Here is a 25888-nt window from a genome sequence, read left to right on the forward strand (position 1 = left end):
TGCTAAGGCCATCGAGGTGTCCAGGCTTCAGGCAGGACGGCGCAGTGCCACCCAAGCCCTGGGCACCGTGCAGGGAAGCGTGGGTGGGGCAGCGCCCTGATCAGCTCTCTCACCCGCGCTTCGAGGCTGAGGCGGGCGGTAGAAGGTGAGCAAGCTGGCTCTCCAGGGTTGCTGCAAGAGATGTCCCCTGGCCCAAGGAGCCTGCAGGGCCAAATCCAGGGAAGCAGGCGGTGCCCAGAGGGAGGGGCTCCTCCACTCTCACAAGGAACAGACCAGCTCTCGGTCCCAGATCTTGGCTGCGCCACGCTCTCTCCCTCCTTCTTAGGCTTATTGACCAGACAAAGGTTGTGACCCATGCCATGCTGCCCACTTCTTCCTTTTCCCACGAGCCTCCTGGGTTCCGTTATGTTAGTGGCCCCTGGGAAACCCTGCTCACCCTGGTCTGTGTAATTTCACAACCCTGCACTTCCTCGTTTGCTATGAGAGCTGAGCCAACCTCAGACAAGCCTCGCTGACCCTCTTTTGACCTCAGTCAGGCTCAGTCCAAGCCCCATGATAACCCCGTGTATCCCTCGTCAGAGCAGGCAGGGGCAGTGTCCCCCACAGACCAGCCAGGGACCCTACTCCACTCACTCTGGTCCAGGTTAACCCCACGAGCAGGAAGTAAATGTGCAGAGAGAGTCTTCCTCCTTCCCACGGCCTGGGCCTCTCTGGAAGTGGGCCCTGTGACACTAGAGCCTGCGCGTTGTCCGATGAGTGGTGACTGTGGACAGCATCCCAGACCCCGGAGACCTCTTAGGATAGTGGCAGTTCTGGCGCCATCCCGAGATCTCATGTCTCTTAACTGAGTCCCTTGAGCTGATTGGGAGAGGAGAGGGGAGCTGTTTCTTGAGACATCATTCTTCATGAGCAGAACAGAATCCATTTCCTTAAGGATGCTCCCAGAACACCTGTCTTCCCACCCCTAGATTCTACTCCTAAGACAGAGCATCACCGGCTCACACACTCTTGCTAAACCACTTTCCGCAGAGAGTCCTTCAGAATATCCTTGAGGTGGACAGTTAGAGGAGAGAGAGTCTGTCTGGAGCAGGATCCCTGTGAGTCCGTGGGAGGCCTGGCAAAGGGCTGGGTCTGGGCTTACCATCTAGACCCAGGACCGCACCTGTGCTGCTTGGTCTTTGTGGCAGGAGCACAGACTTGGGAATCAGACTCACTAAGGTTTGAATCCCTACTCTGCCACTTCCTAGCGTCGTGACCTTGAGCACATTGTTTACCTCTCTAGACCTCAGTTTGTTCGTTTATCAAATAGGGATGATGATAGCATCTGTGTACAGGCTATTGTATTACATGAGTTAATGCATGAAAAATGCTTAGCCTGGTGCCTGGCCTCATAATAAGCACCCAGTGAATGGTAGCCGTTATTGTCATAATCAGTGGTACTATTATCATCCAGTTATCATTCAGACCCAGGAATCTTCTACTAAGTCAACCCCTATTACCCGTGCTAACCCTGTCCCTCAAAGGAAGCTCTCTTGGGCAGCTGCATGTTCTCTACTGACCAAGGCCAAAAGTGAGAGAGTGAGAAATGGAGCCTGGGACCACCCGGGGAGTAGTGGCTTCTAAGAGCTGAGGCTGCAAGCAGGGAGGTGCCATCCCTGGGGAAGGCTCCACCAGCCTGGCAGGAGACTCCTTAAGCTAGCCAGCCATCTCCCAGTCTGTGCAGGCCCCCAGAGGGCAGCTGAGCAAGGTCATGGCATGTGAATTCCTATCATGGGGCCCCCAGCCCCCGCACCGCCAGGCTGTGGTCTTAAAAAGAAACCAGGGCGGGGCTTCCCTGGTGGCGCAGTGGTTGAGAGTCCGCCTGCCGATGCAGGGGACATGGGTTCGTGCCCTGGTCCGGGAAGATCCCACATGCCACGGAGCGGCTGGGCCCGTGAGCCATGGCCGCTGAGCCTGTGCGTCTGGAGCCTGTGCTCCACAACAGGAGAGGCCACAACAGTGAGAGGCCCGCGTACAGCAAAAAAAAAAAAAAGAAACCAGGGCAAGGTCTGCTGAACTACAGCATCTGCTCCCTGATGCTGCCTGGGACAAGGGAGCTTCCATGGCTAACTCCCAGCTGTTGGCCAGAATGATTCCTATCCGATTGCTAGCATGAACTAGACTTATATTGGGTGGTTTAACTTTATCTGTTGTTTTCCCCTTTGGTGAATTTCAAAATGAAAATGGGCCCAAAGTTTGACATTTTGAGTGTGTGCAAAGAAGGAAGGGCTGTGAAGGGCATGGAAGTAGATAGGGTGTGGATCTGTGAGTGTGTAAGAGGAGGGCCCTGGAGCGCAAAGGGGAGCAGTTGCCGGGGGAGAAGGATGACAGCTTCCCTCGACCTGCCTCTGCCTGAGCTGGGGCAAGCACACACCGTGGGGCCCTGTGCTTGGAATGGTCCAGATAGGCCTGGATTGGGACGCAGGCGGGACGGAAGGGTGGGTCTGGTCTGTGCTGTGGGCTCACAGTCTCCTCTCTCCCCTGGCCTGCACCACCGGCAAAGGAAGAGGACGTGGTGATTGAAGACTTTGAGGAAGATTCGGAGGCTGAAGGCAGCGGGGGCGAGGATGACATCAGAGAGCTTCGGGCCAAGAAGCTGGCTCTGGCCAGGAAGATAGCGGAGCAGCAGCGTCGCCAAGAGAAGATCCAGGTGGGGCCTGCCTGGGGAGGGTGGTTCCCGTGTGGCTGGTGGTCTGTGTAGGGCATGAGGGAGATGGGAGTAGGGATGAGCAGGACCCTCTCACTCAGGAAGTCTTGCAGTGTCCGCCCTGGTTCCACCACCTGTTTTCCTCCTCTGCCACTAAATTCTGGTTTGGTGCCTGGAGTCTCCCTCCTCCGGGGCTGCAAGCAGGGCCAGGTTCTTCTCAGAATCTGCTGAAAACTTCTCCCCCAGTGATGATCTATGAACACACACCACACATACGCAACCTTTCACACAGTTTCAGGGGTTTCAGAGTTCCCCTGAACGTTGTCCAGACACTCTCGGAAAAGCCGTGGATTCTCCGTTGAGAACACCTATTCTCGGGGGAGACGGTGTCATGGCCACAGTCTGCTTGTCTGCATTCCCACCGTAATGGCCGAGCCCCTCTGGACAGCACACTCTAAACCCTAGGGAGAAGCTACTCGATCGCCACGTAAGGATTCCTGCACCATCAGCCCTCTTGTGGACCCGTACCTTCACTTCCAACAGGCTTTTCCTTATGGCTCTCCCAGGTCTGACTCTGGCACTGTAAGCTCACTTCTTCTTATCTAGGGCGTGGGGCAGACGGGGAAGAGCCGGCCATGCTCCCTGCTTTCAGACTAACTGCATACGTGGGGAAGCGTCAGTCGTCTTTAGGAATGTCTCTTTTCAGCCCTCTCTTCAGCCACCTCTGGCCTTTGGCATGGAGCGTAGTGCGTGTGGTCAGGCCGACCTGATCAGGCTGGGCTCCGCCACTTACTAGCCTTGTGACTTTGGGCACATTGTTTAACTTCTCCCAACCTGCTTCCTCATCTGCAGAGTGAAACTGGTGATAGCACCTACCGCCTGGAGTGGCTGTGAGGCCCACAGGAGCCGGTGCACGTAAAGCAGCCAGAATAGTGCACGGCACACCGTGGTCTGATAGCAGGCTGACCGCTCATCAGACAGAGCCCTGCCCGGGAGAGGGGAATGGATACCAGTTGGGACCCGTGGTCCTTTAGACGTGTTCATATGAGTCTACCAGTCGGAATTGAGCCTGCGCCAGCATCACTGCCGTTGTGGTGTGGCTGCCTCCTCCACCCTCGCGCAGTCTGTGTGAACCTCTGTCGTGGCCCTCGAAGCTTTGTCTGCAAGCTGTCTCTCTTCCTGTCCGGTAGCTCTTTTCTTCCTCACCATCAGTCTTCCCAAAAGTTCTATCCATACTACCACCTCCATTTCTTGACTCTCAGCCCAGCAGTTACAGAGGCGATTGCATCAGAGGTCACCCAAGTACCTTTGTCGGGTCTTCATCACACTTGACTTCCCTGTAGCTTTGGACCCCAAAGCCGCCTCTCTCCAGCCTCACTTCCGCACACGAGGACCTTCGTCTCCTCTCTGTCTGGTGACCACACCACCCTCCTGGGCTTCCTCACCACCATTCTTTACTTGGTCTCCTCCTCCCTTTCTCTTACTTCTTAGTCTCAGCACATGGAGTTGGCCCTCAGCAAGTATTTTCATTCAGTGAGTTCATAGATGGTAGTAGCGAGAGCATCATCTTAAGTTCCTCACTGGCTTTTAACCCCTCATGCCTGATTTCTTATCAGAGCCTATCTGTTCACTCATTTATTCCCCCCCCTTCTCCATCCCCATTGCCACTACTGCTGTTCTGGTCCAGGTACTGACTGGATTGTAGCCAGCAACCCTGCATTGCACAAGTCCAGGGGGTCCCCCTTCCCCTGTAGTCTGTGAATGCAGCTCCTGGAGTTGTGTGGTACACGGTCTGCATGCCAGGCTCCCTGCCTGCAATGCATCTTAACGTGGTTTCATCGTTCTCTCCCCAAAAGAGCCACTCCCCTGCTCAGGAATCATCAGTGCCTTTGCTTGGCTAATAAAGTCGGGTTCCTTACTATGGCATCTAGGGCTTTCTCGTCTGTTCCCAGTCTGTTTTCCCAACCTCTTCTCCCGTCCCCATGAGCCCTCACGAGCTGTATGACATTGGGCAAATCATTTAACTTCCCTGAGCCTGTTTCCTCATCTGTCAGATGAAAGTGGTAACAGCAACTCCCTCAGAAAGACAGTGCACGCAAAGTGCCTGTCCAGACACTCCAGCCCTCCTGCCTGGACAACACTAACCCTCCTTTCTACCCACTGTCCCCAGACAGCTCTGCCCTTCCCCACTCTCACGTCTTTGTTCCTGCTGTTCGCTCAAGCCCGAGTACTCTTTTTCTGCTCCACCTTTCCTGTTACCTGTTGAAATTCTGTTCTTCCTTCAGTCCCCAGATGAAACCCCATCTCCCCAGTGAAGCCTTCCCGGATTCCCCCCAGGAGGAATTCATCTCTCTGCTCAGTGTTCCTGTGGCACTGATTTATACCTCATTTGTGAAATGTATATCACGTCTCAAATTACACTTATTTCTGGACTTGTTCCCCCCGCCGTAATGTGAACTCCTTGGAATCAGGGACCGTGTCTTCCGCTCAATTTAGTAAATGGTGGTGAGCACCTACCAGGCTGGTGGTGAGGGGACACGGGAGCGAACCAAGAAAGTCCCGTCCCAGAGTGTCCACTGGCGTGGAGAAGTCAGTGATTTGAAGTGTGAGCGAGCCTTGTGACCAAAGGGAAGTGCAAGATGCTGTGGGAGCGTGCACCAAGGGGACATGGCCTTGTCTCAGGCAGTGTGTTCAGCCCGGCCTCTCCAGTGACAGGCGGTACCTGACAGAGTCCTTGTATGAGACTTGACTTCCGGAGCCCGCAGCTGCTCCTGCCCCGGAAGCTGGTTCTCCCTGTCAGCTCCCTTGGAGCAGGCTGCTCAGGCCAGGCATCGATGGCCTGCTGCGGGCCGTCCGGGCTGGGGTTGCTGTGGCCCCTTTAAGAACAGGCCCCACGTGCACCGCTGCTGGCGGCCCTGCCTCCTGTCAGCCTTCTTCCTCCAGCCTCACAGCCACAGGAGGATTTCTCAGCAGAGGAGAAATTCCCCCCTTCCCTTCTCCCCACCCCCTGTTTAATGCCCGGGGCCCTTCACTTCCATAATTCTTCATTTTCCAGCCTTGAACGTAAGCCAGACACATCTGTCTGGCCATATGCGTGAACCCTGGAGTCTGTGCCGAGGTGGCTGTAAAACAGGGCCGGTGAAGGCCCTTCTGGGAGAGCACACACATGTGTGTGCCCTCGGGCCATTGGCTCCCTGCCCAGAACCACGGGGCTGCAGTGCTCCAAACCCATGTTAACCTCTTCTTATTTTCCCTCTTTTTGTTTAATTTAAGGGGGGAAAATCCCAAGGAAAAGGTATAAATTGTCCTGGGAGTGGGGGAGAGGCTCCTAGCTAGAGAGGCCATTATTGTTGGCAGGTACCTGGGTCACACTAATACAATAAGGAAGAGAGGAGCATCGGGTGAATTAAGATCGGAGAGATGGGCTGTAAATTACTGTGCTCCGAACTCCATCGGTCTCCAGGGGTGTTAACCGAGAGGTGTAAGGCAAGTCCCCAGCTCCCAGCGCCTTTTACAGATGCAGCAAAACAGGAACCACACATGTTTGGGGAAGGGGATGTGAAGGTGGGGTTGAAAAAAATCCTCCCGGCCCCCATGCTGGCTGTAAAGTCCAAATGAGATCTGGGGCCATAGCCACACCCCCACTTTCCCGCTCCCACCGAGACCCCCGGGCCTAAGCTCATCTGTGGGATGGGGGAGGTGAGGCCTGGCCTCCCTCCGCAGCCTGTCCCTCCCTGCTTCCGGTGTTGCACAGAGGCTGGTGAGTGGGGCCGACTGGAGGTCAGAAAAGGGGTGTGGGCAGCTCTCAGGACCTGTGCAGCTGGAGCCTCGGCACCCAGGCAGGCCTCGGATGCTGGGGGCCAAGTCCGCCCACCCAGGGCTTCGAGGCCGCACTCTCCGGCTCAGCCCAGGCTTTGCCTGTTGCCTGAGACAGCTCTTCATCTTGTGCTGGTTGAGCCCACCTTGCTGCTTTCCTCCCGAGTTCTTTCCGTTCCCCTTGCCATTCTTGAGAGGCGTCCAGAGACCAGGGCAGGGTACATGGTTTGCCTGGGATACTGGTCAGGAGTGTTTCTTTCCCAACCAGGCCCTCAGGGCAAAGCAGTCACTGACCGTCCTCCTCCGGGCTTGAGGCGTGGCCTCTTGGCACCTCACCCTGGCCCTGGCCCTGTGAATCCCCACCTCCTCTCTGCCTCCACGAGGCTTTGCTGTGATTTGTGCTGCTGTCGGGCGGGGTCAGGTTTCCTGAGCAGTTGCAAACATCCCACCTGAAACATAACAGGCTCTTCCTCTGGCCACGGCTATTGTTTCCCTCGGCATTATGGCCACAGTCTTGCTCTGTAGCCAGCAATGACATGTGTTCTGAAAATAGCTTCACTCCCCTATCCCCTTCCCGCCCACCCACCCTCCTGAAGATGCAGTCACTCCTTTGTGGTAGCCCCAGGAGTTTCACTCTAAATATAGCTGCAGCCCATTCATATTGCCACCCAGCTGGGGGGGGGGGCGCTGTGGAACAATGGGGCATGCAAAGAGCCCCCCACACCTGTATGGAATCTAGCGGAAGGCAGACACTCAGCCCTGGCTCCTAGCTGTCGGAGACAGGGTGGGAGCCAGCGCACTACCAGGCCAGGGGCACGTTCACGCCAGGGCAGGAAAGCACATCAGCCTGTGGGGCCAGGCGGCCACCCTCCCCACTCCAGCACATTCCAGAGCTTGCTCCAGCCATTCTCACCTCCCTGGTTCCAGCAGCATCCACGGGGTCCTGTCCTCCTGCAGAAATGGTCAGGCTTTTGGCTGGAATACCCTTAGGCTGCTGCTTGTAGCAAGCTCAGTGGTGTCATGCTTAGCCCTGCCATTCCCTGTCTATCTAGAAAGGGCAGTAAGAAGTAGCAAGCAAATCGTCATAATTATAACCTTGAAAAAGATAGCAAGTATGTGTTAAGCTTTGTGGTATTGACTTTGGATATCCAGAGAAGGGATCCTAAGCAGAAACTTTCCCATGAGCAACCCACCCCAAATGAAGATGCTAACAGAAACCAGTGACTCTGCCTGCTTTCTATAGCAAATGCAGAATCTGTGCCCTTTGGTTTTTGCAGCTCAAGAAGGAATGCCTGGGACTTCCCCGGTGGTCCGGTGATCCAGTGGTCCATGCTTCCACTGCAGGGGGCACGGGTTTGATCCCTGGTCAGGGAACTAAGATCCCGCATGCCGCGCAGTGCGGCCAAAAAGAAAAAAAAAAAAAGGGAATGCTTGTCTGCACTGCTGGTGGTTATCTCACCAGCTATTCCTATTAATATTTCATTTCCATTTTTCCATCTTTTGTTTTTTAAAAATACCTCTACATAGTTAAAGAAAAAAGGGGAAAAAACCCAAAACACCAAGAGTGCCACGAGTTTTACAATAGAAATCAGCAGTGCACTGCCTCGCCCCTCCCCAGCTCCGGTTCTGTTCCCTAGTGGTGTCCCCAGACAGTCACCCACCCTGGATGTATAAAAGATGAGAAATGGAGTCGGGCAGAAAGAAAGGAAACTGAAATCTGTTAAGTTACTAGTACATGTATCAGGCATTTAGCTAGATACTTGCATATACAAGATGAGGGTGGAAATATGCTATGTTACCAGACTTCTCATTTCTGGTGAAGACATTGCTCTGGCCAAAGAGGCTCAGGTATAAATGATTCCATCACCCTGTAGAGGGAAGGAAGCAGCTACACTCCCTTTGGAGCCCTACACAGAAGGAAGACCTAAGAAGGTCTTCTCTTGATCTGGCTCTGCTTTGCGATCTGAGTTCTTCAAGTTCCACAACTGCCGTGTGAGCTAACCACATGACCTTTGTCATTCTCAGTGTCTCAATTTCCAAAAGGGTCAAGCATCCCCCAATCATTCCCACCATCTAGAAGAAGGAACTTAACCTGTGAAAGAGTCCTTCCTGGGGACCCAAGCCTGTTAGCTTCCTCGTCAGATGTTACTGTGGACTGTCTCTTTCCCAGTTCCCCACCACCTTGCTCAAGGATGCCTCCGTCCTTCAGAGAAAGTTGGTTACTTAGCGCCTTCCAGAAACAGAATTAAGTTCTTTTCTTCTTCACACTTTGTGACTTTATGGTCCGTATTGCCACTGGTCTGATTCAACATGTCCTTGCTTTCCTAGGATTCCCAGCTCACTGTCCAAGGACCACTGTGGCCCAGCCTTAGCTGCAGTGAGAAGGGTTCCTATGGAACTCTCCTTCCGGGTCAGCACACTTGACTCCAGGCCAGGGCCAGTCCGTCTGAATCACAGCATTCCAGTTGCGCCCCCCTCACCCCCACCAGAGGCTTCTGCAGCTTTTTGCTCATACAAACAAAAATAAATCTCACTACCGGCCTCTGAACTCCACAGCAGCATGCTTCCCCCTTCTCCCCAAGCATCCCATGGCTGTGAGTGGGGACTTGGCGCTCTCCCCACCGACATCACTTTTTCACTCCCTGCGCATCCTGTGTCCTTCTCTCACCGTGCGACCCAGAGATCAGAATGGGACGTGACGGCCGGCACAGGCGCCGTGCACAGCTGCCAGGAATCTGACGGGTAAAATCTGGAAAAGTTGGGAGGGCAAATGCTAAACACACACACACACACACACACACACACACACACACACAGCACCACTCAGAGAGGGCCGGAAACACCGACACCCACAGACGAGGGGCTGCGGATTCCCAATCCTTCCTTGTCTGCCATTCTTTAAAGGGGACTGGGCCAGTCTCCTGACCCAGGTATGACCCCCCAGAGTCCCACTGGTACCCCAAGAGAAGGGGGAGCAGCTTCAGTGAATCTCCTGAGACTCCAGGAGGGCATGTGGGGAACAGGAAGCAGTTGTGCAGTGACTCACTGGGCAGAGCCAGGTTAAGGGAAGTTGTCTGCGGGTGTCCCTGGGACCGGATGGTGGCAGCACAGCTCTGGCCACCCTCATCAGCTTGATCCCGCCCACCCCTGGGGAACCAACAAGGCTGCCACCTCCCAAAAAGGCTGTGGCCTCTGTTCACCTTTCTGGCCCTGAGCCAGATCTCAGAGAACTCAGACCGCTAGCGCTTCCCTGGACCTTGCACCTAGATTTTTCTTCCATCCTGTCATCAAAACACCCAGGCAGGCTCAGCCCCCCGCCTCCCTCGGCCATCTGGCCTAAAGGCCCTCCTGCCCATGGCCAGCATTTACGGAAGGGTGGTCTGAGGTCTTAGGAGCTCATTGTTCCCACAGGGTAAAAGGGGCAGCCAATGCCACGTCCTTAGAGTCAGCCTTAGGGCCAGAGGATCATTTATGGAGGCAGGAAAACTAAGATGTGAAAGGGGTCTGAGCGGAACGGTGGCAGAGGTGCTGTGCTCAGGCCCAGCCGGCATCAGGGTGCGTCCTGCCCCTTCTCACTGAGAAAGACAGAGGTTTAGGGGCCTATAATGCCAAGAGAAACGTTCCAGGCAGTGGAAAGGCTGGACAGAGAACGCTGAGACCTGGGAAAATAAGCAGCAGGAGTGCTGATGCTCCCTCTGTGAGGAGAGAGACGGGAGAGCTCACTAAGCCTGAGTGGGGACCGCTTCCTGTTCTCACAAAATGCCCGCGCCGTCCCACGTGTTATATATCGATTATATCTCAATAAAAAAATAGGGTTTTTTTTAATGCCCAAGTTGAGTTCGGTAGAATGTGTGTCACCCTCTAGTTGGCAGCCCCATGGGGAGGGCCAGTGACCCACCTCCCCTGGGAAGGTGGCCTGCAGCAGAGGTGCTTTCCCTTCATGAGGTGAGAGCCGTAAGACTTCAGCAGGCAAGCCCTTCAGCTGCGTTTCTCAGGCCTGCCAGCGTCCTGTGCCTTCCACCCGCTGTGGTGGCAGTGGCAGCAATGACTTACTCATAGGGAGAGGTCCCCAGCAGGTCACAGAGGAGCCACCCCCAGCATTCAGAGGCATGCCCTTTCAGTTTTACTGTCACTGCCAGTGAAACCTGATCACCTTTTTCACTGACTGTTAGTGGCCAGGGCCCAGCCTGTGGGCCCCATCTCAGTTGGCACGCACACCTCCTCCCCTGCTCCATGCTTGTGTCTCTGTCCCTGCAAGTTGGTGTGTGGCAGGAGGCCATGGGAGGGCAGGACAGGGCTGGGACCTGCTCGCCAGGCCCCTACCGGGTTTGTTTCAGTGCCCTCTGGCTCTGCACACAGGGAGCACACTGTCTGGGCAGATGCCCACACATCAGTCTGCTTCTTGGCCACGGTCCCCAGAAGAGGAAGCAGCACAACAGTGACCATGTTCTGTAGTGACAGGTGTACCCAGAGCCAGTCTCAAAGAGCTGCCGCTACACAAGGCCCTGGCGGACTTGAGAAGATTGGGCTTTTACGGATGAGCATGGAGCTTCCCTGGAAGACGTGAACATCTGTAAGACTAACAGGCGCTAGGCCGTGTGCCTTCCGAGGTGTGGTGCCCAGACCACTGGTGCCACATGAGGGGTTTTTTCAATGATGCATAGAAGACATTCTGACTCTTTATTGCGGAAATGCCGCTTGCGCTGGTAAACATATTCCTAGGCTCTCAGACTCCTGATACCACAGATATTATTTGCTAAGCCACAAAAACGAGCTGACGTAAAGTCAATTTAAAGAAAAACATCAAGTAAACAAGAGTACAGGTTGTACAGAATCGTGGCAAAGGAGTGTAGGTAGAGCACAGAAGACTACTGTTTAGGGATCACCATGCTGGTGGGGGAAGATGGTGACGATTCTCATCAGTCTGGATGGTGGTCTCTGCACATCTGTGAGTTGGGTCCTAAACCATCCCACCATGTGAGCTCCCGCCGATGTGGGACACTTCGGTGTTAATTGTTAGTTGTCAGCATCACTCTTTTTGTATAGACTTTGAGTTTATTCTTTTTCTTTCCTGTTTTTAAGTACACAGTGAAGTAAATTGAAATAAATTCTGTTTGGGATATACATATACGTAAAAGTGTCTCGGTTGAGAAGTACCCCCTGTATATGCTGCCTAGATAATGAATGTGAAGCCACTTCCGTATCCAAGGAACCTAACTCTCCCTTGCTGATTTTTAGCCCAAGGTCTTACTTTCAGAGACCCGTTATTTTTAATAACCATCAAGGTCCCTTCTCAGTCCTATGCGAGGGTTTTAGTCACGCCTGTTTCCCCAAGCCATTTGGTCTACACTGATTTTTATTGCAGTGCCTTGCCCAGCCCTCGGGCCTGTCCCGACAGGGACTGGCTGTTTCTCTGGGGTGGGAAGGGGCAGGATGCTGACACACCGTGGACTCAGGGCCCCGGCTCGCCCACCCCTTGCCTACTCACTCACTGGCTCACTCACCGTTCTGTGTCCCTGTAGGCTGTCCTGGAGGACCAGAGTCATCTGAGGCAGATGGAGCTCGAGATCAGACCCTTGTTCCTCGTACCAGACACCAACGGCTTCATTGACCACCTGGCCAGTCTGGCACAGCTGCTGGAGAGCAGGAAGTACATCCTGGTGGTGCCCCTCATCGGTGAGTCAGGCCAGAGCAGCCCTGCATGTACGCAGTAACCCCCTCTACACACATGCCCCACAGCCTGGGGGCCAGGCAGGCAGAACCCTGCTGTGTGTGTAAGACAGGATTTGCAGGGAAGTAGGGAATGTGTGGGGCAAGGAAAATTGTTTAATAATCAAAGCAGTTCAAATTATTATGGCTGATCCATGGCTTAAACTGCTTGAGCAAATGGACTCCTGTGTCCCAGCAACCAGAGGCTGCATGAGCCCAGCCCTTGTTTTTATCCTTATAAAGCTTGCAGTAAAACAGCAAAGCTGGTTCCCGTTATTGGTAAACACTCAGCCCTGGCAGATAGCGGCAGTGCTGCTGGGTGGTCTGGCAGGGAGGCTGGGAGGGTTTTGAAGTGCTTAGATGCCTTTGGTCTGATTGTCTTGTAGCTTTTCATGATCGTTCTGTTGGTTCGAGGTAACATTCTTCTGGCCAATGTCACCCTAAGGCCAGGCTGATGGAAACCCTCCAGAGCAAGCCCTTGGCTCACGCGTGTGGATTCCTGCCACTTGGGCTCTTACCACCGTCTGGTCATTGGTGCTGGTACAGGGTCAGCATCTCAGGACCCAGCTAGCTTGCTTCCACCCTCAGGCCAAAGGAGCCCAGCTGGGCTATCTCCAGAGGGCTGTCTGAGGCACCTCTGGTTCTGGGAGCCCTGTGGTGGGTCAGCTTCAGGATGGGCTTTGTGTTCTGGGCTCCGGGCTGCTGTCTGATGTAACTGATAACAGCTAATATCACTGATAGCTATCCTGTGGAGGGAGAGTATCTGGGAGATGGCTGGCAAGCCCAGGCTTTTTAATGTCCCCTTCTCACCAGCCACTTGGAGCAAGTTGAGGGGCCCTGTCCTCTGGAAAATCTGCCAGACTGGCAGTCTGCCTGCCAAGCCACCTCTGACATTCATGCCAAGATGTTCCGCTGGGCCTTCCCTCCCAGTCCCTAGTGTCTTAGTGCCAGATGAGAGTGGAAACAAAGGGCAGGAAACATCCGCCCCTGCAGAGGCTATAGAACCCTGGGGGGTTGTGGGAAACACGTTAGCACCACCTGAGAATGTTGGCACTGAAGCAGCCCTCGTCCCGCCTCCACCCTCCCTGTCTTCCTTCCCCCTCCCCATGTGGCCTGGCCAGAGCCTCTTCAACCCAGGCCCTTAGACCCAAGGGAAGGGTTTCTGTTCTTCAGAAGTAGAGCAGCTTGTCTGCCCCAGGTAGAGCCAGACTGTCGAGTTGTTGCAGCTTCCCCTCTACCCTCACCAGGGCCCGGGGTGGGGCAACTTTCAGGATAGCGTGTCCCTGTGCTCTCCTACCCAGGAGATTTTCAGGGATAAGAAAGTGAATTGGTCACTTTTTGCTAGGTGGTCAGGAAGTGGTGTAACTGAGAGGTTGCTGGCGTCTCAGGAGCCCCCTAAGTCTTGGTAGGAGCCTCAGACACCATCCCAGGCTGGCAGAGCCCTCAGTCACCAGCACCGACTGTGCCCCTACTGTGTGCTCAGTCTTCCTGTTCCCAAGGGAGCCAGTGAAAGGCAGAGCTGCAGCCCTTGGCCTTGAAGAGCTTATGGTTCAGTGGGGGAAGCCAGATTCAGTGGGGAGGGAGCAAATAGATGAGAAAACTCAGAGGAGAATATAGATAGAGAATAACTGGTCAACCCCCAGGGGCACTGGGAAATGCCAACTCTGTCACGGCATCCAGGCCAGCCTTTCTGAAGCGTCCTCAGCTGGGCAGGGCCTTGACTCTCAGGGGCTGTAGAGGGGGCTCCTGTTCGGTGAGGCGCCGCAGGGGAGTCCTGCCCTGTGCGCAGAGCACGAAGGGTTAAGCCGGCAGCCTTCTCTGCTTGTTTCTTGTGCTCTTTAACCTGCTCCCTGCTCCTAAGGTCTGACCCCAGCTTCGAGAAGCCCCACCTGGTGCAGAAGCACAAACAAGCTTCCCCTTTGAAGCCTGTTTAGTTTGGAAGCAGGAAAGCAGATTTTGGGATAGAATACCAGTTTTTCATGTTTGATGTTCTGTTTGCTGTACCATACACCCATCCACCACTACTCCGCAACCTCAGCCATACATTGGGTGGACACTGCAGCCTCAGGTTGCTGAAGGCGTGGCGTGTGTGCGTGTGCGTGTGTGTGTGTGTGTGTGTGTGTGTGGACACTGCAGCCTCAGGTTGCTGAAGGCATGGGGTGTGTGTGTGTCTGTGTGTGTGTCTGTGTGTGTATTCCCACATGGGCCCTTTCCAGAAAGTGTCTCTGAATACCCAGACGGTGAGTGCCAGGCTCACCATGGAACAGCATGCTCACGCCGATTCCCCGAGCCATGAATCACTGCACTGAGGAGAGGCCTCAGACCCCAAACTCTCCCGGAGCCCCCAAGGAGTGCATATTTCCCACTTGACCTCAGGCTTTTGGCTGGAATTTTGGAAAGAATCTTCACCAGAAAATGAAGCTGTGTCCCAGACACATAGGCAGGCAGACACACACACACACACACACACACACACACACACACACACACACACGTGCACTATCAGAGGAGGTAGATGTGCCAGGGGTTTAGGGGAATAGCAGGGTCCTTGTGAGTGAGGCTGTGATCCCCACTTGCCACCTCGTGACCTCCCTGCGCTCTGGCAGGGGTGGGCATGAACCTGGGCCCCTCTTGGACTGCCGTGGTGGGGGCCCAGGCGGATGAGGGAGAGTGCCTCTTTCCTCTAGCCGCTACATACCCTCGCCTCTCCTGAGGGACCCTCTCGATTTGATTCTATAACTGAGGAATGCGATAGAGAGGCCAGGTTTCTTCCCCTGAATACAGCAGCTCCAGAAACTCCCTGTAAGTTCCTCCCAGGAGGAGGGTGGGGCCCAGGGGAAAAGGCAGAAAGAAGATAGAACACTGTGGAAAGTCTGGGGCATTTCTTGCCCCCCAAGATCCCCTAGTTTCACTGGAAGACTCCTGTGGGGCAGGATGGCTTCTGTGGTCTGGGGAGGGGCTGGCTGGGAAAGCGAGGCCTCGGGCGAAGACAGACGTGATTGCTGATTGCTGAGGCTGATTCCTTGCGGGACTGTGTCTCATCAGTGATCAATGAGCTGGACGGCCTGGCCAAGGGGCAGGAGACAGACCACCGGGCTGGGGGCTATGCCCGTGTGGTGCAGGAAAAGGCCCGGAAGTCCATTGAGTTCCTCGAGCAGCGATTCGAGAGTCGGGACTCTTGCCTGCGGGCCCTGACCAGCCGTGGCAATGAACTCGAATCCATCGCCTTCCGCAGTGAGGACATCACTGGCCAGCTGGTGAGACCCAGGGCAAAAAGGGAGCACCTACAGCCAGCCTTCAGAACAGGGTCTCCGGGAGGGAGGGGCTAGAGGAAGGCCAGTTGTCCTGAGCAGCCGAGGGGACGGCCACCATCGAGGCCCAGGAGGGGGAGTTCCTTGTCCCCTAGACCACTCTTGGCACAGTTGGACCTGGCCAAGCAGGACCAGGGCATGTCTGGGAGGGACCCTGGGAAGTGACCTTCCCCGGGACCCCAGAGGCAGAGCATACCTGTGCCCCCTCTGCGTGGCGCCCCCCCCCACTGCCCGGTGGCACGTACCCTGTCTTCCTCCAGGGCAACAACGATGACCTGATCCTCTCCTGCTGCCTCCACTACTGCAAAGACAAAGCTAAGGACTTCATGCCCACCAGCAAAGGTACAGCTCTGCGTCTGCCTCGGGACCATCCCTTCCCCTCCCTACCTTGTCCTGCTCTCCTTGGCCCTAGGGAAGGGTCCCTCCACTGACTCTGGCCTGGGAAGTTTAAGGAATCAGGGTTCAGGCCTGATAAAAGCCTGAGGCCAGCCCAGTTTCCTCCCCTCCTGGAAGTCAGACCTCCCTGTCACAACTCCCCCACCCTCAGGTGAACCCTCGGCCAACTAGGGATGGGCCTAGCCCAGGAAGCTGGGCTCTAGACTGAACTTTCCCACTGTGCATGCATCCATTTCCTTTCTTGGGTCCTCGGTGAGTTCTCTGACAGCAAGAATGTCTTTATGATTCAGTGTAGCTTATTCTGGGCATGGTCTCCTGAGCCCAGCCCTCTGCCGCTCTGAGGACAGTCCCTGGTGGTCCCCAGGGCCTACCTCCCTGTTCTTGGCCATGTTCATCCTCTCAATTCATCCGTGAATGTTTACCGTGTATGGGGGGTGGTGGGGAGGAGTGCTTCCCCACCTAGTGGTGGGCCTTTCCTTCCTGTCTCTCTGGTTGTGTGACACAGCCCTTTGGAGGCAGGTGAGAGCTTGTGGACTGAGCCCTCAGCCCAGTTTTCAAAACCCTTTTGGTGAGCAGAATCCCATCTGGGAACCAGGGGTTCTCTTCCAGGTGCTTTAGCACCTCACCCTCAACCCAGAACCATCTCTCCTCTGACGCAGCCCCTCAGCCCCTCAGAGTCAGCGAGGCTCAGGTGTTTTCTGCTCCCGGCACCCAGGACTCTGACATTTCTTCTTTTGGAAGGATTTCCTAGGATTTCCTATCTCGGTGTCATCAGCAGAGCTGATAATTCTCACCATGTAGTCTGTGTCTGTGTGTATGTAGCTTCTTGTCATTTTCTCTTAGTTGTCACCCATCTCTTGTCTCTGCTTACTTTCCTGGCCTTGGCTTCTAGGCTGGCCTGGGGATTGTCTTCTCTCCAGCCCTCCTCCCACCCACTTCAGTGCAGCCCCTCACTGCTGCCCCAGTCTCTGTACCTGAGGCTGGTAATGAGCCCACAGCTGCTGTTCTCCAGAGGGGTCCTGCCACGTGGCTTGCACGTACTGTCCCTTAGGGCCAGATCCAGAGCATTCAAGTGGTAAAAAGGAGTCCTAGCTGAGCCCAACAGAGGAGGTTGGGCTCTGCTCCCAGGCAGCTTCCTAGAGGGGCACCTTCTGAGGGAGAGGTAGGCAGGAGTGCAGAAGGCCTTGTTGGGAAGTACGGTTCAGATACTGCTGTGGCCCCACCCAGCCTCAGAGCTGTTTCTTTCTTAGCAGAGACACATTTTGGCTTTGGCCCTAGTCTCCCCCCCCCCGCCCCCCCGCTTCACCCCAAACAGCCTACAGGAACCCATTGCCATCCTGGGGACCGCCCCTATCAGAATTACATCAGCAACGGCTGGTGTAATCAAACCCCATTTGTCAGTGTGAATTCTTAGCAGATTAACTTGTCAGATTCACAGAGAAACCATCACCAAATGTTTATGTGTAAACGATGTTGAATTTTAAAATCATGTGGATTATGGCGGATGGGGCCTGACAAGATGACAGTCTCTGGTTTCTAACAAAGTGAAGTTACCAGTGTCAAAACAGAGGATGTTTATTGTTAAAAATGTCTCAAAGTATCCACAGAAACCCCTGCAGACCCCTGCCAGCAATGCCGGGCCTTGGTTGGCTGACCTAAGGCCTGGGACTCGCCTGGTCTGAGTCCCAGGGCAGGACCAGTGGGGCTGTGGACAGACTTGGGCAGCCGCTGGGAGCCCTACATGGCACTGCACGTCCCCCCCGCCCCACCGCACACACCCCGAGGGGCCAGGCCCAAGCAGCCGAGCAGTCTCAGAGCATCTCCTCTCCCCATGGCTGCCTTCCTCTCCCTCTCTGTCCTCCACAGCTGCTCACCTCCCACCACACCCTCGTTCCGCCTCTCCCCTTCTCTCACCGCCATCAACCCCACGAGCCTCTCCCTCCCTCTTCCCCCCAGACTCCTCCCAAGGCTGACAGCCAGTTCTCAGCCTCCCTGCCTGGAGCTGGCAAGCCTGAAACTGCTCAGGTCGGCAGGGATGTTTGCAGTCCCCCAGCCCCGCCAGCCCTCACAGTCAGCAAGCCCCGCAGGACATTTCCTGTGCCTCACTGTCTGCCGGGCCTCCGTCAGCAAACACCCAGCCTGGGACCGAGGAGTGGACCTGCCACCCAAGGGGCCTTAGCAGGGGTGGGGATGTCACTTGTGTGAGTGCTTGGCCCCAGCTTAAATTCTCCCCAATACATTATTAAAAGTTTAGGGAATTAGGGGGAAAGAAGTGGGGGAAGATATCCTGCTTAAAAAGTCATCTAAAAAGAACGAAGGCTATCCGTTTGTGCGTCCGTTTGTGCTGATATAGAAAGAACTTTAAAATCTTTAAAATTTGAATGAAGTAGGTACGGTGAGTATGATTGTAATGTTATAGAAAAAAAGCTTATATAACATATATACACTTGTAAATGTGCATAAAGAAATCTGGAGACATACACAGCTCTACCCTGGGAAACAAGACAGAGAGACATGAGGGAGAGAACAGGGAGAATGATGCGACTTCACCTTTCCTTTTTCTGTACCTAGAGGTTTTTACCGTACACACGGATCACGTTTAGTTAATAGAGGGAATCTTTTGGCTCTAACCTCAGGGCCACCTTGGCTGGGCTCTGCCGGGACCCTTGCCCTCCTCTCCTCAGAGCTCCCTGAGCTAACCCCTCTCCTCACTTCCTGGGAGCCCTGGATACATTTTGTATTCCATCTTGAGTTTTCTACCTCTGAATACCTAAAGCGTGGATCTGCTGGCCTTGCGGGGGATGGGGGGTGGGCGGAGAAGATGTGCAGAAGAGAGGAATATTTTGGGTCCAGGACTAGCCGTGCAGTCAGAAGGAATAGGAGGGCCGGCTCTGCGCTCTCAGCTGAGTCCTGAGAAGAGGGGTTTGTGGAGGCTGGCGGGTCGGGCAGCTCTCAGGGCACGAGGCAGCACAGCCCTATGCTGGAGGCAGGGGTCCAGAGCAGAAGGCCAGCCCTGGCCCCTCATGGCCCTCCCTAAGCCGGTAGGGGAGGGGCGCCCTCGGCTGATAGTCCGCACGAGGGAAAGGACCTGTGGAAGGGCCAAGATAGGGCTGGCCTTGAGCCCCCAGGACTGCTTTCCCCTCCGGAAGAGGAGAGGCAGCCAGTGCCCCTGCCTCCTGCCCTCAGTGAAGTCCCTCTGCTCTCTCGTGCCGACAGAGGAGCCGATCCGGCTACTGCGGGAGGTGGTGCTGTTGACGGATGACCGGAACCTGCGTGTGAAGGCGCTGACCAGGAATGTGCCTGTGCGGGACATCCCGGCCTTCCTCACGTGGGCCCAGGTGGGCTGAGAGGGCCACAGCGGGGCCCACCCCCATGGAACCATTCCCGAGAGGCCACCAGGCGCCCAGAGTAGCACAGGAGATGCCCGCGTGCCTGAGCCACCTGTCCACCCAGACAGTAAACCACCCTCTTCCCCCACCCCCGCCGTGGCCGCGCTGTGGGGGCAGCTGCTCCGCACACAGCCCCTCCCAAGGGCCGGGCGGAAGCCGCTGGGACCCTCCTGGGCTGCCGGGATTTAGCAGGGAGGTGGCTGGCTGCAGTGACAGCAGGTGGGCGAGCCAGACAGACCGCCGGTGCTCAGCCTTTCTCCCTCCCCGTGTCCGGTTCAAGGGCTGGGGGAAGGCCTCTTAGCCCAGGGACTCAGCCACTTTCTCAGCTGGAGATGGGGCAGGGGGTTAGAGTTTCCATCAGATGCAGGTGAGATCACGGGTCCCTTTAATCTTCAGAGCCCCTGTCCTGAAAGCGTCCAAGAGGCTTTGGTCACGCCGTGAAGAGAGTGCTCAGGGCATCTCTCTCCCCCTGAGGCCTGGATTCCCCTATGGACCCCACTTGGGTTCTGAACAGCAGCCCTAGGCCCCCCCCACACACACACCCATCCCGCTGCTCTTCCCGCCCTTACCAATCTGGGTCCACTGTACTGGGCCACTTGTTTTCCCCTCGGTTGGTCATGGGTCTGCAGGGAAGGGACATCTGCTCTCAGGCCCATGCTTCCTGGGTGGCCTTTGCCTGCTCCATCTCCCTCCATTGGCCTGCCTTTTGCTCTAGTTCCCACTTGACAAAATTTCCTCAGACTCTTCTCAACTCCCCCTCCCCCTCCCTCTCCCCCTTCTGAATCATCCCCCTCACCCTCCTTCTCTTTCTAGTTGATTCCTCTCACCTTCCTGGCCCCTCATTTCCTTGCCACGGAGGTTCTCACTCTGAATCCTTCTCCCGCGGTACCTGTGGCAGGAACCTAAGAAAGCTTTCCTGCCGCTGACCACCTTTCCCAGGCCCCTCTGCTCTGGGATACTTCCAGGCTCCTCCAGCCCAGCCTGAGGGAGGGTAGGGTGGGCCAGTGCCTGGGAGCAGCATTGCCTAGCCTGAAGTTTGCACCCTGTTTCTAGCTTTGCCCTAGAAGAACTTGACCCAGGGGCCCTTAGGCCTTGGAGTTTTTTGTTGCCTCTTTAGCTGGCACCTGTGTTCAAAGCTTCACTCAGGAGGCTTCCTACTGGGAAAGCGTTCTCCCAACCCAGGGACAGGGATGGAGGGGGACTTAGGGGAAGACAGGGTTTGGAGGCGGAGCCAGGAGTAAGTTTTGATGGGACCAGTGGGGGGATCCCCCAGAGCCCCCCATCTGGCTATACAGCCTGCCCAGAGGATGGGAGCAAGGCAGTGCTCTCCCGGAGGCCCGAGATTATGCCAGAAGGAGGGGGAATTGTACAGGAGAGCCACGGCCGACGATTTGGGGCGGTGAGTCCCCCAGGGCCTCAGAAGACTGGGCTTTTTGGGGGTATAGGGTCCCTGGCCTCTCCTCTGAGATCCTTTCCCCTGGATGAAGGCTGACGACTGGGTGGGTGGGAGACCCTGTCTCTCCTTTCTGTCCCGTTTGCAGCACTGGATTTGTTCCCTTAATAAATTTTTAGTTATGAAACATACCTGAGCTCTTGCTGATCTGTCTCTGGGACCGGGGAGGGAAGGTCCAAGCCACCGCACCTATATGAGGGCGCTGCTTCTGGCCCCTGCACCCACCCCGGTGCGGCCCACCCAGCTCCTTGTGCAGGGCGAACAGAGCCGCTGGGTCCAGGGTCCTTGGTTACTGCTTTATTGCTGTTTGGTTCGAGTATAGAAAATGGAAGCGGCTCTGGAAGAGCCTGTGTACAAGGTAGGAAATATACAAACGAGGAGGAGGGAGCTAAAGAGACCACGTTCCAGCCCAGCCTGGGCTCGGGGTTGGGGGGGCCGCCCAGGGCGCATGCAATAAATATGGTCCGGGGCCCCAGGGAAGGGAGGGGGGGACCACCGCGGGAGTGGGAGACCGGGTAGGCCAGGGCTGTCTCAGCCCTCTGACTCCAGAGGGAGGGAAAGGTTAGCCCTGGGGCTAGTGCCACTTGTGCAAAATGAGGAACTTCACATTATCAGTCCCGGGGCGGGCGGGGGCGGGGGCGGGGGGCCCTCCGGCCGGCTCAGTCCCCTCCCCGCTCCCCAACTCTGCCCGACGCTCCGACCCCAGCGGGGAGATTCACAGTGAGAATGGGTGTGGTCGCAAGGGCCGGAGGTAGGGCTGGGAGCGCCCCAACAGTGACACCCCTTCCCCCAAGAGCAGCACGGAGCCGGGGGAGGGGGCCAACGAACCACAGGAAGAGGCGGAGAAGGGCCGGGGGTCTCCTTTGGTCAAAGCTGATATCAAAAATATAAATCTCCCTTCCCCCATCCCACCCCCGTCCCGGGGTTTTCTCCCCACCCCCACCCCCGGGCTAAGGCACAAAGCAGTGAGGCCAGGTGGGGCCGCCGCCCCTGCGGCGACGCTGCCGCAGCTACTACAGTCGTCGGGCGCGGTGTGCCTGCCTGCTGGTGGCCGCCGCCGCCGCCGCTGCCTAAGGGCGCGGGCCGGGGCCACGCGGCGGCAAGACCGCTCTAGGTCGGGGAGAAACGGTCGATGGTCCGGCCGTCGGGGCCGGCGGCCAGGTGCGCTCCCTGGCTCAGCACCTCGGCCGCCTTGTCGGGGCTGAGGCCCAACTCCGCAGTGAACTTGGCCAACGGGTAGAGGCTCTCGAGCGCCACCTTGGGGTCGTGCAGGAAGTGCGTGGTCTGGGCCAGCAGCTCGGCCGCAGCCGCCTTGTCCTGCTGCTTCAGGCTCAGCTGTTCAGCCGTGAGGCGCGCCACAGCAAAGACGCCCTCGGGGAAGTCGAGCTTGCCCTTGCCATCGGGGCCGGGGACGCCGGGGAGCCCCCCCAGCCCCGCCAGCGCCCCGGCCGCGCCGGCCGCGCCACCCACGGCGTGCATCTTCATGTGGCTGATGAGGTTGCGTTGCTGGGCGAACTTGCCGCCGCACACCTGGCACTCGTAGGGCTTCTCGCCCGAGTGGATGCGCATGTGCTCGGTGAGGCGGTACTGGCGCGTGAAGCGCATGCCGCACGCGTCGCACGCGAAGGGCTTGAGGCCCAGGTGGCTGCGCATGTGGCGCGTCATGGTCCCGCGCTGCGTGAACTTCTTCCCGCAGATGGTGCACGGATAGGGCCGGGTCAGCCAGTGCGTCTTCTCGTGCTGCCGCAGCGTGGCCGGGTCCTTGTAGCTCTTGTCGCACGACGCGCAGCGGTACGGCCGCAGCAGCTCGCCCAGGCCCCCCGGAGCCCCAGCGACCTTGTCCCCACCGCCTCCAAAAGGGGGCCCGAGGCCGGCGGCCCCTGCAGCCACCTCAGCCGCCTCGGCCCTGCCATACAGCGCCTCCTCCTCCTCCACGTGCGCCTCCACGTGCGCGTTCAGCTGCTCCGAGCTGGGGAAGCCCTTTCCGCACGGGATGCACACGTACAGGTTGTCGCCGAAGCTCTCGGGCTCGCCATAGGCCAGGTGCGGGCACGGGTAGCCCTCGAGGTGGCCGCCGGGCGGGCTGGGGTCCTCGCTGCTGCCCGTCTCCTCGCTGCTGCTCTTGTAGTCGTCGCCGTCGCCGCCCGCGCCAGGCCCGTCCAAGCTGCCCGGGTAGCGCGGCGGCGGCGCCAGGCCGAGCGGAGGACCCCCGGGCGAGGCGGCCGGGTCCCCGCCTCGCTCCTCGCATCGTTCGCTGGGGGAGCCGCGCTCGCGGCCCAGCTCGTCGCCGTAGCTTCCCAGGCCTGGCTCGTGCTTCATCCAGCGGTAGAGGAGGCTGGGCCCGTCGGGGCGGCCGGGGGGCTCGGGTCCCGGGCTGCCGCCGCCGCCGCCGCGGAACGGGTCCGGAGGCGGTCCGGCCTCCTCCAGCTTCTGGAAGGGCAGCGGCGGCAGGGGCGGCAGGGCGAGCGGTGGCTCCTTGTAGGCTGCGGGGCCGGCGCTGGGAGGGCTGTCTGGGCGCGGGGGCAGCTCGCGCTCGCCCGGCGGCCGCTCGGGAGGCGCGGAGCCCGGCGGGCTTTTCTTGGACAGGTCCAGGCCGCAGAGCGGGGAGCAGCGGCGCTCCGGGGCGCAGAGCGCGGCGGCCGGGCCGGGGCCCGAGGCGTACAGCTCGGCGCAGTGCGTGTTCACTGCGGCCTCGGGGCCCGACGGCGCCTCGGCGGTGGGCGGCGGCGGAGGCCCGGCCGGGGACGAGTAGCAGGCCTGGATGACGGGCGTGGCAGCCCGCAGGCCCCGGCCCGGCCTCCCGTAGGGTGCGTAGCCGCCGCCGCCGCCGCCGCCGCCCCGCAGGTGGCAGTACTTGCCGTGGCGCTTGAGGCGTTTCTTGCACAGCGCCACGAGGTCGGGGATCTGCAGGTAGCTGGCGGCAGCCAGCACGGCGCCCAGGCTCGGCTCGGCCCCCGGGGCCACGGCGGCCGCCGCCGCCGCCTCCGCACCATCAGCCAGGCGGCCGGTGTAGATGAAGTCCAGCACCAGACGGAACACGGCCGGGCTCACCATGTCATGGTCCAGGTTGAGCAGGTTGTCATGCACCACCAGGGACTTGAGGTAGGCGCTGCTGGCCGCCAGCACGTTCTTGTGTGCGCGGAAGAGGGCGTTCTGCACCACGATGATCACGTCGCACAAGAAGCCCTTGGTGCGCTGGTTGTTGAGCTGCAGCAGCAGCTGCCTCGAGTGGCCGGGCGCCTCCATCGTGTCCAGCATCGTCTGCCCAGCACAATCTCCTGCGGGGACACACACCAGCCGGGTCTGAGCTGCACCGAGCCCTCGCTGCCTGCACCCAGTCCGGCGCTTCTCCCCTCCACTTCCCCTTCCCCTCAGCTGGGCAGGGGCATTGAGCACCGCGGCCTGGGCACTGGCGGAGGATCCGCGGCCTCCAAGAGTGGGAGCCTGGGCCGGCCGGCCTGGACCAAAAGAAGGAGCCGAGACTGGCTGGCGGAGAGGAGGCCAGGCTGGCCTGCACCCCCAGGCCCGATACCGCCGGGCTCACCGCCTGGGTTCTGGGGGCTTCCAAGGAGAAAACTGTTCGGGCGAAGCGACCCTTTCGGAAAGTTACCCGATTTGAGGAAAATGTCCGCTGCAGGAAAAGTCATTCAGGGCTGAGAAGTTTGCCCAAGTGGGATACAAGGGAGCCGAGTAAAAAAGCGCCTCCCGCCTCGAGAGAAGTTGCCCCAGTTGGGGGAAGAGGTCCGGAGGAGGGGAGCGCGGTGCCCGCCGTGGCGCCGCCCTGGCCGGGGGCTGTCAGGCCCTCAGTTGAGGCCCGGGCGGCGGCCGTGGCGCGGGAAGCGGAGGCAGCGGCTGCCGTGGCGGGCAGAGCACGAAGGCCGGCCCGGCGCGGGGAGGGCGTTATATCGGGGCAGGAGGCTGAGGCAGGAAGCAGGTGGGGGGGAGGGGGGAGCCACGCAGCTCCCAAGGGAGGGAGGGGGCAGCGCCCCGGGCGGGCACCGCGCACAGCCGGCTTCGGCCCTGACCCCGGCCTGCGCCCCACCCGCGTCCCGGCCCCGGCCTCGGCCTCCGCTCTGCATTCGCGGGCCCGGCGCCTCCCTCCCCAGCTCCCCTCGGCCCCTTCTCCACGGGACCTCTGCCGCCCCAAACTTGGGGAAAAGTTTCCCAACTTCAGACAGGCCGGGAGGAGCGCACCAGCCGCAGTCCCTCGGCTCCCAGCTTTTCCTCTCGGCCCCCAATTTCGGCAGCCAGGCGGCCGCCGGGCCTGAACCGAGCCCTGAGCTCCCCGGCCGTCCGCTCGCCCGCCCGACCCTATTCCCCGCCTGGCCCACAGGGCCTCGCGGCCCGTTACCTGCGGCCGCAGCCCGGCCGGGCTTCCCTCCCCGTGGCGGTGGCAGCTCCTAGTCGGCGCCCCACCCGCCCCGCTGCCAGGCGCCGCGCTGTGCCAGGGAGGGCAGCGCCCCTGCCAGCCCCGCCCGCCAGCTCCCCTTCCCTTCCCCTCGCTTCTCTAGCCCATGTGCGGGCAGAGCCGGCCCCGGGCCGCTGACCCTGCCGTGAACCCGGCGCAGAGAAGCGGCCCGGCAGTCCTGAGTCCTCTAGGGGCGACACCCGGAGCCCTAAACGCCAGCCGCGTTGGGGCTCCCGCGCCAGAGGATGCGCCCGAGGCGGCCAGCGCGCGAGGACCGGGCTGTTCGGGTCCCCTGTCCCTCCCGGTCCCCACCCCTAGAACCTACCTGGGGGGCATGTCGGAAGCCCCGGGCCCGGCTGCCGGCGGATCCAGGGGGGACGTGGCTGCGCTGCCCTCCGCCCGCCGGGCCCCCGGTCGGTCTGTCCTGCTGGTCCGTCCTCCCCGCGTCCTGGTCGCGTCTCAGCCCCGCCGCGCTTTCCGCACACTCTTATCTGGAGCGGCCCGGGCCGGCGGGCGCTGCTGCAGCTATGGCGCCACCTCGCGGCCGTGAGGGACTTTGCGCGACACAGCCACAGCCTCCTTCCTGCGCACCTGGGCCGGAGGCGCCCAGATGCGGAGCTGGACTCAGGAGGGGGGCCTATTGGCAGATTCAGCCTCCCAGATGTGCCCACCTGGAGGTCCCAGCCTCGGACTTGCGAGCCCCACAGACCCCGGAGTTTT

The 25888-nt window shown here is 58.6% G+C and overlaps 2 protein-coding genes across 4 annotated transcripts in view; one reads left to right on the top strand and one right to left on the bottom strand.

Moving 5' to 3' along the window:
• The window catches only part of SMG6 (SMG6 nonsense mediated mRNA decay factor), a 231900-nt gene extending 211009 nt beyond the window's left edge, over positions 1–20891 (top strand). For both annotated transcript variants that reach the window (XM_082605367.1, XM_082605368.1), the window contains exons 15-19: positions 2543–2689; positions 12025–12178; positions 15257–15468; positions 15783–15864; positions 19135–20891. In XM_082605367.1, coding sequence (XP_082461493.1) covers positions 2543–2689; positions 12025–12178; positions 15257–15468; positions 15783–15864; positions 19135–19265 — 726 coding nt within the window. In that variant the 3' untranslated portion in view covers positions 19266–20891. The remainder of the gene's footprint in view (positions 1–2542; positions 2690–12024; positions 12179–15256; positions 15469–15782; positions 15865–19134) is intronic.
• Positions 20892–21709: 818 nt separating this feature from the next.
• HIC1 (HIC ZBTB transcriptional repressor 1) lies at positions 21710–25670 on the bottom strand. Of its 2 annotated transcripts, none has more exons than XM_082605374.1 (2): positions 25494–25670; positions 21710–24038 (listed from the first exon to the last, which is right to left on the bottom strand). In XM_082605374.1, the coding sequence occupies exon 2, from the start codon at positions 24016–24018 to the stop codon at positions 21871–21873; it is 2148 nt and encodes a 715-aa protein (XP_082461500.1). In that variant the 5' UTR covers positions 24019–24038; positions 25494–25670; the 3' UTR covers positions 21710–21870. The 2 variants fall into 2 exon arrangements, with proteins under 2 accessions (XP_082461500.1, XP_082461501.1); XM_082605375.1 differs by lacking the exon at positions 25494–25670 and adding an exon at positions 25112–25177.
• Positions 25671–25888: the final 218 nt, after the last annotated feature.

Source organism: Mesoplodon mirus (genome assembly GCF_964341445.2).
Source record: "Mesoplodon mirus genome assembly, chromosome: 18".
Classification (NCBI taxonomy): Eukaryota; Metazoa; Chordata; class Mammalia; order Artiodactyla; family Ziphiidae; genus Mesoplodon; species Mesoplodon mirus.

Excerpts from the sequence above, each read along its gene's own strand:
- HIC1 (XM_082605374.1), bottom strand. The coding sequence starts at position 24,018 with ATGCTGGACACGATGGAGGCGCCCGGCCACTCGAGGCAGCTGCTGCTG.